This window comes from Ictidomys tridecemlineatus, chromosome 1 (genome assembly GCF_052094955.1).
Source record: "Ictidomys tridecemlineatus isolate mIctTri1 chromosome 1, mIctTri1.hap1, whole genome shotgun sequence".
NCBI lineage: Eukaryota > Metazoa > Chordata > Mammalia > Rodentia > Sciuridae > Ictidomys > Ictidomys tridecemlineatus.
Window position 1 is genome coordinate 254,887,444 of NC_135477.1, and position 15,795 is coordinate 254,903,238.

The 15,795-nt window shown below is 34.5% G+C and overlaps 1 protein-coding gene across 2 annotated transcripts in view; it reads right to left on the reverse strand.

The window, feature by feature from the left end:
- The window catches only part of Marchf6 (membrane associated ring-CH-type finger 6), a 76,174-nt gene that overhangs the window by 46,603 nt on the left and 13,776 nt on the right, over positions 1-15,795 (reverse strand). For both annotated transcript variants that reach the window (XM_078018299.1, XM_078018295.1), the window contains exons 2-4: positions 8,265-8,361; positions 7,391-7,464; positions 4,600-4,743 (exon numbers count right to left, since the gene is read on the reverse strand). In XM_078018299.1, the coding sequence (XP_077874425.1) occupies positions 4,600-4,743; positions 7,391-7,464; positions 8,265-8,361 (315 nt within the window). The remainder of the gene's footprint in view (positions 1-4,599; positions 4,744-7,390; positions 7,465-8,264; positions 8,362-15,795) is intronic.

Below are 15,795 nucleotides of genomic sequence, written 5' to 3' on the forward strand. Positions count from 1 at the left end.
CATGTGTCCTTAAATAAAGAATGTACTAAATCCAGCCCCTGAAGGGAAAAGATGAAGTCTGAGTGAATGCTTTATCATCCCTTTATCCTCTTAGAAAAGAAAGAATGTCTTTATTCAGAAAGGTAGAATGTTGGACATAATGAGTGACTACATCTTTGGAAATGGGCTTAAGGAAAATGCTGAGATTATCTTTCAAACTAGTACTTGCATATTAGTTTAAAAATTCCCTAGAGTCTTTTTGTTTTTGTCGCCCCCCCCCCCGAACCCTACACAAGAAATTTTTAGTGACATCAATGGTGACTTTTAAAAAACAAGTCAAGGGCTGGGGTCGTGGCTCGGTGGTAGAATGCTCGCCTAGCATGCACAAAGCACTGGGTTAGATCCTCAGCACCACATAAATGTAAAATAAAGATAGTGTGTCCACCTAAACCTAAAAAATAAATATTAAAAAGAAAAACAAGTCAAAATGGAAGGTTAGAATGAGTTTCTATTGTAGGAATTACTTAATATGTATATAAGATATCCAAAGCAGATATGCTTGTAACAAAGTAAAACTGACAACACACCAAATGTCAATAGAAAGGAAAATGAATTCATATATAACAGAATTCTTTACTACAGAGTGCTGTGGATCCCTTAAAAACATAAGGTAGCGAGACAGGAGGATCGAAAATTCAAGAACAGCCTCAGCAACTTAGGGAGGCCCTAAGCAACTTAGTGAGACCCTGTCTCAAAATAAAAAATACATAGGGCTAGGAATGTAGCTCAGTGGTAAAGCGTCCCTGGGTTAAATCCCCAGTACCAAAACAAACAAACAAAAAGAAAAACCATAAAGCAGCAGATCTTGTACTACATGGAAAGAGAGCCAAGGTACATCACTAAAAGTTATAGAGTAAGTACTGTGTGATGTAATTTAAATTTTACATAGTGTGTATATAAACAAGTTAGATAGAAATCAAACATGTTAAATGTTACCAGAATCCTCTAAGGACTTATTTGTTCTTACTCTTTGATCTACAGATTTCAGAGAGGTATGTTGGTCTTCCATCTTGACTATAAATGCTTTACATATATCACAGTTCTGTTTTCTAGTATTTAAAAGTTCTTTAATTTTATTTTGTTAGTGGACTACATCTTTTATTAATATAAAATATGATGCTTTGTCCCACTTAATGATATTATACTTTTAATCTTGAATAATATCTGGCCAGCTAACATGGTTCCTGCTATTCATTAGTATTTGTTAACAAAATTATTTTTCTACCTCTTTAATCTTATATTTCTTTCTTGTAGAGCAGTATAATATGCACACAAACTGACATTTTTATTAAAAAAAAGTGTAAACCCTTATAATTACAGATATATTTAAATTTATCTGTTATTCTTCTACTTCCCTTTCTGTTTTTCTCTTCCTTTCTTTCCTACCTTTGGCTGATCTATCCAATTTTCATTTGCTGTTTCCCTAACTGATAATCCTGTTTCTATTCTTATAACAGTTACTCTATAAAGTTTTGCTACTTTTTAACTGATACACATTTTTACATAAATCTTAAGTGAACAGCTGTGTGAATTCTTACATATGTATGTATCCAGGTAAATACCATCCAAAGCAAGGTGTTCAACATTTCTAGCTCCCCAGAAGGTTCCCTTAAGCCCTTTTCCAGTCAACAGTACCTGCAAAAGGTAATACTATTCTGATTTTTATCACCATATATGAAATTGACCTTTTTTAAAATTTCATGTACATCAATCATATAATCCATACTCTTTAGTGTGTCAGGCTTCTTTTTCTCAAAGAAGCAAAATCCATTCATGTTATTCCAGGTCACAACAGTTAGCTCTTTTACACTGCTTTGTAATATTCTGTGTATGGATATATCACAATGTATTTCTACCTTTCAAAGGATTTGACTGGTACCAATTTATTAGCAAAGCTGTTGTACTAGTATTTATTTGTATATTCTTTAGTGGACACAAGGCTCTTATTTTTTCTATTATCTATAGTTCCAGGAATGAAACTACTACATCATAAGGTATTTGTAATAGCCAACATTAGTAGGTACTGTCAGTTTTCCAAAGCAGTTATAACGTATACACTGCCCCCATCAATGTACACATATGTCAGTTGTCCCACCTTCCTAAGCAGCAACTTAAGACTGTCAATCACTTGAATTTTAGCTTTTCTAGTGACTATCTTCTTGAGCATTTCCCTGATGACTAATGATGGTGAGCACTTTTTCATGTGTTTACTGTCTACTTACATATCTTCTTTCCAGAAACACTTGTTCAGCTTTTTAATTGGGTTATCTAGCCTTTTTCTTTCTAGTGTATTTACGACTCTTTATATATACTCATAATATAAGTCCTCTGTTGAATATATGTATTGCAAATATCTTCGCTTACTCTGTAGCTTCTTTTTTACTCTTAAAGGCATCTGAAGATGAAGTTCTTAATTCTAAATTGACTTTATCAATATTTTCTTTTATGGGTAGTCTACATTTTCTAAGATTTTTTTGTTTTTTAACATTCAAACTCAGCCTTTTAATTGATCTCAAATTAATTTTTGTGCCATACTGAGGTAATGATACGTTTCGTGTTTCCCATATAGCGATCTGGTTGATGCTATCCCGTTTACTGAAAAAATCATCTTTCCCTCACTGAACTGGGATGTTTTGTGGTTAATCAGGACACAGTGTAGGTGTGGGTCTAGTTACGGATTGTTTGGTTACTCTCACATTTAGGTACTGTGTAGTGAATCAAAAGGTGCATAACCACTGAGTCACATCCTCAGCCCTTATAATTTTTTTTTTATTTTAAGACAGAGTCTCACTAAGTTGCTGAGGCTAGCCTTGAATTTGTAATTCTTCTGCCAGAGCATCCTGAGCCTCTGGGATCACAGATGTGCACCATCACACCCAGAATACCCCTACATCTTAATTCACAGTTATTCATTATCTTTCTATCTATCTGTAGAGAATTTATAATCTCACAAATAAGTCAAGCAACTTTAAAAAGCTCTCCCTACAACTGCTTCCATGTTAAGGTTACCTGGAATTTTAGTACCAAGCTATTAAGAACTATTAATTATCACAGATTAGCAATAAATGAGCTTAATTATAAGAAACACTTCTTTTTTATTTTAATTTTTTAGTTGTAGATAAACACGCAATATCTCTATTTTTATGTGGTGCTAAGGATTAAATCCAGTGTCTCACACATGTGAGGCAAGCACTTTACCACTGAGCTACAGCCCCAGCCCACCCGTTTGAGTCTCACATCTTTCTGATTCCTTGCTCATTTAAAGTATATTCTAAAACTTTTTTTTTCATTAAAAAGTTTTAAACGGTAAACTTTCCAAACCCTCACATCTAATGAAATGTTTCTCTATGTTGTCTTTTCAGGTGAGAAATTTTAAGTTCAAAAATATTGCCAAATTTTAAGTTTTTAAGTGGACTTTCCTTTAGCATTACACATTGCTGATTTTAAGTCTGATGGCAGTCTGATTTTCTCTACTTTGTAGGACAATCCAGAAGTGGAAGCATATCATTGCTATACCTTTACCATATTCCCTAGCTCTAGAAAATTTGGGATTTTTCAGGAATATGAGACTTTTTCCATTTACATTTATTGTCATTTTCTTGCAAAAAAAAAAAAAGATACCATTTTTTCACCTCCATTATCTCTTTTGCCTTAATAGAACTATTTATTAGCAGTTGTTGAAACAACTAGATCTAGCCTTCATCTCTCAATATGTTTTTCTCATACCTGGAACATTTGTCTCTTTAATTGCAACCTAGGAGAACTCCTTGACTAAGTCTTCTGTCTCACTAATCCACTATTCAACAAACCTATTCTGCTATTTGGTACATCTTTCAATATTTTCATTTCCACAGGTAATCATGTTAATTTTATTTTAGCAGACATAAGAATATTAATTACATACTTGTTTAAAAATCTTGCTTATTTTTAATTCCAAGAAATCATATCTATATATTCTGCCATTCATATACTATTTTCCATGTCTTTAAGGAAAAGAAGAACAACAATAATCACCTAAGAGGATTGGTTAGTATACAAGATCCAGAGAGCTTCTTATATCTGAAAGATAAGCTTCCCAATTACTCAGGACCATTAGATCTTCTATCTTTAAAAGGAGGTGGGGAGACCCCAAAAGAATCCACCTACTAAAGACCTTAAAAGCTCCTGTATAAGTCAAGGAATAAAATTTGAGTTTCTTCTAATTATGGTTTCATTTTTACTTTCTAAATTCTTTCATGAACTTTCATCATTAACCTCTGTATACTGTATTCTTCTTTCTCACATTCATTTAAGAAACAGACCTGTTTAAAAATTCATTCTCAGTTGTATCTCAATGCTAGAACACGTTTAGCTGAGATAAGGTCCTGGGTTCAATCCCCAGCACCAAATGAAAATCAAACTCATGCTGAGTTCAGATGAATATTTCCTAAACAAGACTTCCTAATCAATATGACATTAAATACCAACTAATTAAATGTTATTCAAACAATAGCCTGGGGCAACATTTCTAAAGTAGTTATACAATGTTTAAGTAACTTTGACATAGGCAGGAATACTCACATGCTGTAAGAGGAACAACTCCCAACCATGCAAAGGCCACAAGTGTATAATGAAACCAATATCGTATTGCAGTGCCAATACTTGTAACCAGTCCAGCAAATATGTCTTGGATTGGAAGCCGTGAAGGCATATCTGGAGAATAAACTTTAAGAGGGAAAAGCATACACAGGATTTCATGAGGATTTTAAAATGCCTTAATTCATAAACAGAAAATAAACACTGCAATATCTTAATGTTCAATATATGTATTGTGCTTAAATATTTTTCCAATGAAAATAAAGTTAATCAAATAGTTACAACAATACTACATTTACCCAAGAAGCTGCTTAGGAGACAAATCACATGTAAAATATGGAAATCAACAAGAAAAAAATGCCTAACCAGGAAGAAAAGATTAAGCATTCAAACAATATAATTATCTGGTTTCCGAAGCCATAAAATATCAGGTCAAGAGCCCAGTATAATGGCACACCTATAATCCCAGTTACTCAGGAGGTTAAAGCCAGCTTGGGAAACTTGGTGAGAACCTGTCTCAAAATAAAATACAAAGACCTGGGGATGTAGCTCAGTGGTAGAGTATTTGCCTAGAATATGTGATCCAAGAGCTGGTGTAATCCCCAATACCACCAAGATAGATAGATAGATAGATAGATAGATAGATAGATAGATAGATAGATAGATAGATAGATCAGGTAAAAGAAACAAGAACAAAAGGGAAGTTGATATCATGTTATCATGAAAGAACTCCCCCAAACACAAGCATGAGGACACAGAACTCAAAAAGCACAACTGTAATGAAGCCATTTCATGTGGTAGCCACAGTCTTATATGAAGCCAACCCTTCCCCTAATTTCAACATAGTACTTAAAATTTTAAATGATAAATTCATATCTTCCCCCTTCTCTGCAAAATGTTGTTCAACATACTCGGAAAAAGAAAATTGTCAGATTTTAGAAAAATAGCATTTTTAAATGTTTCCAATAAAAACAACTGCTTATTCAAAAGTTCCACTACAGGTAACTCAGAAAAACAGACAGTACAAATAAATATTCAGGAAAAATAAATAAATAAATGGTAAGTTTTGGCAGGTACAGTGGTGCACACCTGTAATCCCAGCAGCACAAACATTCAAGGAAAAAAAATAAATGGTAAATTTTGGCCAGGCATAGTGATGCACACCTGTAATCCCAGCAGCTTCGGAGGCTGAGGCAAGAGGATCCTGAGTTTCAAAGCCAGCCTCAGCAACTTGCGAAGCCATAAGAAACTTAGTGAGACCCTGTCTCTAAATAAAATACAAAAATGGGCTGGGGATGTGGCTCACTGGTCCAGTGGGCCTGGGTTCAATTTCTGATAATTAACGTTTTACAATATACAAACATCAATCACTGACTTCAACAGGATATTTGGAATAAAAGAGCAAGTCACTCAGCCAGTAATAATAGAGTTTTGTGAAAAATAAAGGAAACCTCATAAGAAGATCAAATAAAAACTAAAATATACAAAAGCAGCATTTCTTGAACTCAAAAGAAGCCCAAAGATTTTCCTATTAAACTTCATGAATACATTCAACTAGTTTGTATAGTTCTGTAACTAATACAGTTCAAAAAAATAAAAGACCACAAAATAGTTGACATTTTTGATGGCAATGAATATAAAGCTCCAAGAGTGAAAATGTGGATTTTTAATTATTTATACTCGTCAAATACAAAGTAAAACTAACATGAATTTACAGTATCTATACTGAGCAGCACAAAAGGATTTTTTTAAAAAAAAAATAACATAAGAGATGTTTGGGAGAGAAGGGCAACACACTGAGATTCCAAAATGAAAAATTATACTTCAAATTTTAATTATTTGTCAGTATAGTCTTCCATTTAAGATGAGTAATATTAGATTTTTATCAATAGGCATAGGAATTACTTAAAAGTTTTTAAACCTGCAGAATATTTACAAAAGGCTTACAAAATATGAGTTTATAAAAAGTCAGTCCTTATGCTGGGCGTGGTGACATATTCTTGTAATCCAAGCAGCTCAGGAGGCTGAGGCAAGAGGAGAGCACTTTCGAAACCAGCCTCAGCACATAGTGAGGCTGTGAGCAATTTAGCGAAATGCTAACTCTAAATAAAAACAAAATGGTCTACAAATATGGCTCAGTGGTTAACTGCCCTTGGGTTCAAATCACCTCCCACCCAACACCCCCCAAAAAATCCAGGCTCAAGGAAAAAAAGGAGAGTTAAAACTTTGTCTTTATTACTATTAATCTAATATACACATAATTTTAGCTCAAAAGATTGTCCAAACTTAATATTTGATGAACTCAAGACATCATTATCTTTTCTAAGTGGATAATGGTAATATGTATTTTTTAAAACAGAATCCTTACATTTTAAGAGCCACATTCTGAAAAAAATGTACAAATGAAAATATAAATGACAGGATTATTTTTAAAAGGTCAGATAAAAATAATAAACAAAAAGGATGGGGAAATAAAGAAGCATAGACAAAGTAAAATAGGCCATGGGTTGAGATGCAGGTGACACCGAGTGATAGGTACATCATGTGAATTCATTATACCTTTGTATATGCTTGAACTTGTCTATAATTAAAAGGAAAGAGTCCTATAAAACATGTGTGTTAGATGACCATTTTAAAAAATATTTTCCTAAATGAAAAAAGCATTTTTTCCTATTACTATCAAAGACAATAAAATTAAAAATTGATGCTTTACAATCATTTAAAACACCTTTTGCTCCCAGTAATAATTAAATGTGAAAACATCTAAAGAACTTACTTGGTGTAAAAGCAAATCTGTGTTTGCATAATTCACAGTATTCTTTTCGACTGTGTTTCAGCCACTGAACTAAGCTGTAATTACAAATACATTCATAAATACAATATTTACAACAAACTGAAGTTTCACTGAAAACTAATGTTCTGTTTTTATTAAAACTTAACATATTATAGAGCTTTTAACAATTTTGACAATTTCAAATTTAGAACATGCTTAAACCTTTATCTGCCTTCTAAGATTACAGAATTTACAACTGCTAAAGACAAAAAAATATATATATACATATATTATTTCTCTTAAAAAGGTTCATTCAACATAAATTAAAATCTCTTCAAAGTTAAATGAATAAGAAAATCCCAAGCATCATCATCAGTTTTAATATTGGTTAATACTAGTACCTAGTAACTAGGTCTGAATCCTAGTTCTGTCACTAATTGGCTGACTACATGGCCTAAGAAAAGTTATTTAACCTGTCTATACTTTCATTTCTTTGTCTATATAACAATAATACTCTACCTCACAATTCTCATGTAAAGATTAATTAGGATGTGTAAAGCATGAAAATAGTTCTTGATACAAAGTATTTCATACATGTAAGCTATTATTATGCCACTGAAAACTTAAAAAAGAAAATATTTCCCTAAGATAAAATAACTTCTCTATGCTAGAAATAAATAAGAGGATACTCACAATTATACCAAATTAACAAGCATGGCTTAAAGAACTATGGGAATTTCTTTTCCAATTTTTCAAATTTTTACAACAAAAATTTTAAAAATAATTATAGAGCAAGTTCACTGAAATGATCATTCTTCTTGTGTAGATGACAAAACTGAAATTCAGAGTTATACAATTTTCTAAAATTATGACTTACCATTCTTGATGGATAAACTTAATACTGCCAGTACATACACAAGGATGATAAAGAGGTTTTTCAGGTGTCCCTTCTGACCGACACACTCTACATATGTCTGTTAACAAAAAGAAAAATAGAATTACTCTTGGTTATAAATTTTTTTAAAGACCACCAATACAGGGTTGGGGATGTGGCTCAAGCGGTAGCGCAATCGCCTGGCATGCGTGCGGCCCGGGTTCGATCCTCAGTACCACATACCAACAAAGATGTCGTGTCCGCCGAAAACTAAAAAATAAATAAATAATTCTCTCTCTCTCTCTCTCTCTCTAAAAAAAAGACCACCAATACAAAAATATTTTTAGTCAAAACAATAATCTGTCACTTGGCAAAATAGCATGGAGAACTGACAATCATGATTAAGATGATATGCAAATGTGTATCTGAAACTAAGTTTTCTGAAAATAGATTAAAAGGTAGTTGTTCCTTGGCTCCATAAATAAAGTTGAAAATAACAGAAACTGTTGATTTTCTTTAAAACTAAACTCTCCTATAAGTATTGAAAAAATATATGCAAAAACAAATCACCATTAGTACTCTAACAATTTTAATCCTCATAGTTTAGCAGTTTAAACAGTCCTAACAATTTAAGCTCCACAAAAATATACCTGAGGACTCAAATCAATAACAGCGGAGGGCAGGTGGCAACAAAGAACAGAAATCCCTATCCTAACCTCTTCCACAAGAACAAGAAACATAGGCACCGGGGTTATGGGTCAGTGGTACAGCACTTGCCTAGCTTGCCTAGCATGTGTGAGGCATTGGGTTCAATTCTCAGCACCATATATGAATAAATAAAGGTCTATCAACATCTTTAAAAAAAATACACATATTTAGAGTTGAGAGGACTAGACCACAAAGATGCCAAGTCAGAAAGGTAAACCAGAGGCCACCATAAGCAGAAGCCATGGGAGTCCAGGATCTATAGCTATGTAAAGAATGACAGTTTTCCCCACCATCCACACCAAGCAGCTTTAGAAAAACATTTTGTCTGCTCTTTAGCCTGAGGTGGCCAACAACACAGCTCAGAAGAAAACCACAACTGATCCTTGGCACGCGCTCACTCACTAGCCTGCTTCGGAAAGCTCCTCCACAGGTCCACATATTGAAATCTGGTTATTACTTTTATGTAGACCTCCTCAGTTATCCCTCAGGGCCAAATGCTGATACCTAGGACCATGTGCACAAGAGTCAGAGACTTGGGCTGCTTAAATTTTTGGTGACAAAAGCCACATGATAAAGCTGAGAGATACCAAGTGCTAAGAATCAGTTAACTGGTTATCATGCTATTAATCAATTAACCAGACAAATCTCCCCACCAAAAGAGAAAAGTCACACATCCCATCCAAAGAAAGCTCCATCCATAGCACAGTCTGGTGAAGTTGCCAGTATTGATTCAAATTAAGTGCAGGCAGAGTCTATAGAAGGCATTTCCAACCTTCATGGTCAAAACTACATAGGACCTAACCCTTTTAAAAACTCCCCATTTCACCTTCATCCTTGAGTAATGAAAACATCCTTGGCAAAAGTTTTCACTTCAGTTGGTCTTACACTGGTTTAAGATTTATACTGGTTTAAGAGCTCTAGAGGTGCAACACAAATACCTCCACCTTATACTTAATCATTCTCCACAAAGTTCCAAAAGAAAACAGAACCACATTCCCATTCCACAGTTCCCAGCAACGGTATCCAGGCAGCCTATAGCTGCTCTGGATGCTACAATTTCTCCACATGTATACTTCAGCCCCAATGAAACAGCTGAAAACAAAGAGGGCCTAAGAGACAGACAGGAGCTCCCTGACAACAAACCCTTCCCTGTGCCAGGATCAACTACAAGCCATTTAACTCAGTAAATTCAATGTAGGGCACTGAAACTGGCTGTCAGCACCAGACTCGCCCTGTAATCATTGGCTCAATGATTATGTGATAGGCTCATTACATTACCCTCCTTAAAAGATTTAGAGCACCCTGCCTGGTACAGTAGTGCAGACTTGTAATCCCAGTGGCTTGGGAGGCTAAGGCAGAAGGATTGCAAATTCAAAGACAGCCTTCGCAATTTAGCAAGGCCCTAAGCAACTTAGCAAGACTCTGTCTCAAAATAAAACATAAAAAGGGCTGAGATGTACCTCAGTGGTAAAGCGCCTCAATCTAATTCCTGGAACTCCTCAAAAAAAGTATCTATTCCAAGATCTCTAGAGCCCTGTGTTATCTTTGTCACTGCCTTCTAGGGTTGAGAGTAGAAAATTTCACTCCACTTTACCTTCCTTGGATAGAGTTATTAGTTTATTAGGCTCCCTCTGCAGAATGAACTATATTCCAAGTCACATTCCATGGCCGCAGAAGGCACTGCAACACCACCTAAATGTGACAGGGTGATGGGGTTCTGCAACTGATCTATGTTATCTACAATCACCAGAGCCAACGAACGGCACCACAGATGTAAATTAACTAAAAAATTACCAAGTTATCCAGGTAGGAGCTGAATGCCAACCAAAGCCATTCACATAACCATATCAAGTACTTAGATACCCCCAGACTAATTTTTGATACAGGCATGTGTTTGAGCAAGGATCAACTAACTAGGCAGGGTGAGTGCAAGAACAAGTACTTGTGGGCAACACCAGATGTGGGATGCCATCCCTCCAGCCAGGCCTCAGGCATATCTCATGGGATATAGTATAGAGGAAGGCAGTGGGGACACCGCAAGGGGTAACATGGATGAAGACTGCCACTGGGGACAGGGTAACTGATTGGCTACCTAATATGGACTAGGGAAAGGCAAGCATAGACCTTGTTGGCAAACTGCCACCAAAAAAAGCCAAAAACAACAGGATAATAATATACACATAGGATTGATTATGTGGTAGGCTCATTACATTACACAATATGGACCCCAACAAGGTACCTCAGTCCTGCAAGTCCTAACGTAAAGTTGTGGTAGAATCAAGGAAGTGGCAAGCTCCAAGGGTGCTCATCGACAGAGACACTGTCCACTCCAAGGGAATACCCACTGGGTGAGGACAGGGATGGGGTGACAGATATCCAATTAGGGAGACCCAAAAATTAGGACATTAACTTTTAAAAGACCCCCATCTTTTTGAATGACAAACTAACAAACATAATACTAAGCAAACACAACAAATCTAAAATCAAGCCTCAAGCTCTGCGGGCTGGGGATGTGGCTCAAGCGGTAGCGCGCTCGCCTGGCATGCGTGCGGCCCGGGTTCGATCCTCAGCACCACATACCAACAAAGATGTTGTGTCCGCCGAGAACTAGAAAATAAATATTTAAAAAAATTCTCTCTCTCTCTTCTCACTCTCTCTAAAAAATAATAAATAAATAAATAAATAAATAGTATGGTCCCTTATAAAACTAAACTGTTCTTTAGCTAGCAAATAAATTAAAAAAAAAAAAAAAGCCTCAAGCTCTGTTTAACGCTGGTCTAGAATAAGACCTTGGATTCCTGGAAGTGGAGCTTCTTAATCAGACCGCAAGGTCAAAGCTAGTTTCCTAGTAAAATCTCAACCTATATGAGAGAAGGCAAACAACAATTGTCAACGCTGAAATGTTAGGATTATCTGACAAGTATTTTAAAGCATCCATCATAAAAATATTTTAATGAGCAATTACAACACATTTTGAAAGAAATGAAACTGAAGGCTTCAGCAAAGAAATAGAAGATATAAAAAAGAACCAAGCAGAAATTTCAGAACTCAAAAGTACAAGAAGTAAAATATAAATAAATAGACTTAAGAGCTGAACAAAAAGGAAAGAGGAAGGAATCAGTGAATTTGAAAATGCAACAGAAGAAAATAATCAAACAACAGAAAGAAAATATATTTAAAAAATAGGGCTAGGGCTGTAGCTCAGTGGTAGAGCACTTGCCTAGCATGAGTGAGGCACTGAGTTCAATCCTCAGCACCACATAAGAATAAATAAATAAAATAAAGGTATTGTGTCCATACAATGAAAAATATTTTTTTAAAAAAACACATCCTTGGAGACCTCTATAACTATAATCTAACATTTATGTCAGTCAGAAAAGAAAAAAAAGTAGAGCTAAACAAAGTATTCAAAGAAATCCAGTACTCTCTCCTTATCCACAGGATAATACAATCCAAGAAATCCAGGAGATATCTGAAACTGAGGATAGTACCAAACCCTATTTTTCCTATACATATATACCTGTGATAAAGTTTACTTCATAATTAGGCAAAGTAAAAACTAACAATAATTTGTAATAAAATAGAACAATTTTAGTATTATACTGTAATGAGATTACCAACATCACTACTCTCGTATTTTGGGGTCATCTTTAAGTAAAGTAAGGGATACTCAAACATAAGCATTGTGATACCATGAGAATCAAACTGATAACCAAGACTGCTACTAAATGACTAACATGTGGGTAGAGCATACAGCTAAGATACACTGAACAAAAGGATGATTCATATCCTGGGCCAGGAGTTCTGCAAGAGGAAAAACAAGTGCATCAATCCATCTGTTATTTTATGTAGTCTCATTACATGAAAATAATGACAGCTTGGTCTCAACTAGGGAAAAAAAAATCACCCCTAGTGGAATTCTATCATATAACTATTTCCAAGCAGTAATTAATAACTCCTAAAATCATTCATTTATCTATGTTCATCAGTAGTAAATTATAATGAAGTACAAAAAATCCTAATGACAGTTTAATGATCATTCTCCATGAACATTAAAAAAAAATTCACAAGGAAATACTTATTCCTTAAATTCTATTCAATTTAGGAATTACTGCTGACTCTGTAACTTACCCATGTACTATGTGGACAAGAATGGAAAGAACAAACATATCAATAAGCTTTTCCTCAAATTATAATACATGGAAATACTTTAAACAGTGTAAATATTTTACAGAATATACTGTCAAAATATATCCTGTCAAGGAGCTGGGGTTGTGGCTCAGTTGTAAAGCACTTGCCTAGCATATGTGAGGCACTGGGTTCTATTCTCAGCACCGCATATAAATAAATAAAATAAAGGTCCACTGACAATTAAGAAATATTTTTTTTAAAAAATATATGTATATATCCTGTCAAAATATTAAAATGTCCAGTTATTTCACAAAGCATTATTTCCATCAAAATATTAAAATATTACACAGACATGAATAAATATCTTTAAGTTACTGTTGGGTTTTTCCTCTCTCAATTAACTCTCAGGAGAAAATGAAAAATAAGAGAAAAGAAAATTTTCTGCTTCATTGTGGTATTTAATTCCTACCATGTTCAGATAGACTTGTGAGCAATGAGAATGCATTATTTCCTTTAATCCTCATAATACCAATCTTATAGTTTGGGAAACTGAGGGTAAATATAGTAGGGTAAGGTAATGCATCCAAGGCACATCAGACTAAGTAGAAAACAGTATGCAAGAGATATGGCATATTACAAGACTGTCATACTATCAGAAAACTGGCTGGAAACCTTATATTAACTAACTATTCAGTTGAGTCCTAAGTAAATTATTAACTAAGTAAAGAAATAAGGATTAAAATAGAGTCCCAATTTTAAAAAGCACTCCCTTTGACTTTAATACACTTCCTCCCCAATTATCAATCATCATGCAATCAAGTTATATTACTGAATCTTTCTTTTACAATACCAACATTCTATGTTTACTTCAGACTATTTTAAATTAGCAAAGAATTTGAACACATATTTCTTCAAAGGAGGCACAGATGGGAAAAAAATTCAAAAGTCATTATGAAAATGCAAATTTTAATCACGATATGGTGATGGCTGCACAACAATGTATACTTAATATCAATGAATTTTACATTTAAAAAAATATCAAATTTTCTTATTTATATTTTAGCCATAAAAACTCTTTAAAAAAAATAACAGTAAATTATCACTGCATACTATTAAAATGGCAAAAAAAAAAACACCAAAAACCTCTTACCATACTACCTAGCAATCCTATTCCTAAAGATTTAATCCAGTAAAATAAAAACTCATGTTCACACAAAAACCTATGTGTATATGTGTAATGAATCCAGTCCCTAAAACTGGAACAACCAACCACAACTGTGAATTACACAACTGTACTGAATAAACAGGGGTCATCCCAACAACACAATACTAAGCAACAAGAAGGCATGAACTACTGAGAGTATTCAACAATGTTGACAAATACCAAATGCACTGTATTAAGTGAAAGAGGCCAGATTCAAAAGGGTACATGTTGTATGATTCCATTCATGACATTCTGGAAACATTCACAATAAGGATTCTTAGGAACATCTACAATAAGGATTCTTAGGAACAAAAACAGATTAAGTGGGGGCTGGGGTTGTAGCTTAGTGTTAAGAGCACTTGCCTAGCATGTGTGAGACACTGGGTTCGATTCTAAGCACCACATAAACAAACAAATAAAGGTATTTGCCCATCTACAACTAAAAATAAATAAATAAACATATTAGTGGCTGTCAGCAACTGGGAGTGAAGGGTGAGAATAGCATAAAAGGATACAAGAATATTTGGGGAGGGGAAGTGATGGAACTACTGTATCCTTGATTGTGCTGGACCCAGAACTGCATGCATTTGTCTACAGAGACATTAAATAAAGGTAAATTTTACTGTATTTAAGCTTTTAATTTTTTAAATAAAAAGACTTTCTACAGTAGTATCTAAATAGACTTGTGGGAAAAAAAAGAGCAAATAATAAAAGAGAATTACCATTCTCTCTCTAAAATGTGGTCCAGTGAAGCTGTGGATTAAAATGTACCCAATGAGCACATTTACTTCATCTACCTGGAAGAATTATTTTGTCAGATACCATGAATATCAAAAGCATTGTTCCCCCAGTATTTCTGGGGTTTTTCCTCTCTGGGTACATGGTGGAAATTCGCACTTCACTGCCACCTCTGAAATCAGACACAAAAACTGATTTGCTTTGGTCCATAAAACATGAACTACAGTGATATGTATATAAGTGGAGGCAATGAATACAATTCATCATACTGTACTTTTGTACTTTCCTGCCTCAATGGCTATGGAAGCATTTGGTAAGGGATCAAGTCATTTCTCCAGGTGACTACAGTAAGCAAAAGCATGAAATGTGTGTCAATGAGAAACTAACCTGCTGCTGCTTTAAACTGCTGAGGTTTAGAGGTAACTACCCCCTAAACAATGTAACTTAACTTCTCCTTTCTTTTACAGGATTTTGGTATTTCTGGGAAAACATGAAGCAAATATAAACACTACCAATATAGAAAGCCAAGAGAGATAACCTGTTTTTATACAAGGACCAATCCCACCACCCAAAACCTCAACAGAGTAACAAGAAGAGTCTTCAAGAAGAGTAAAATCAACAAAAGGTTCATCCTGAGGTCTCTTACTAAAATCTAAATCATGAAGTACATTCTGTGGCAGATTAAAGTTCCCATCAGATAATATATGTGTAATAAAATCACAAATCACACTCAATGATTTTCTTTCTTTTCTC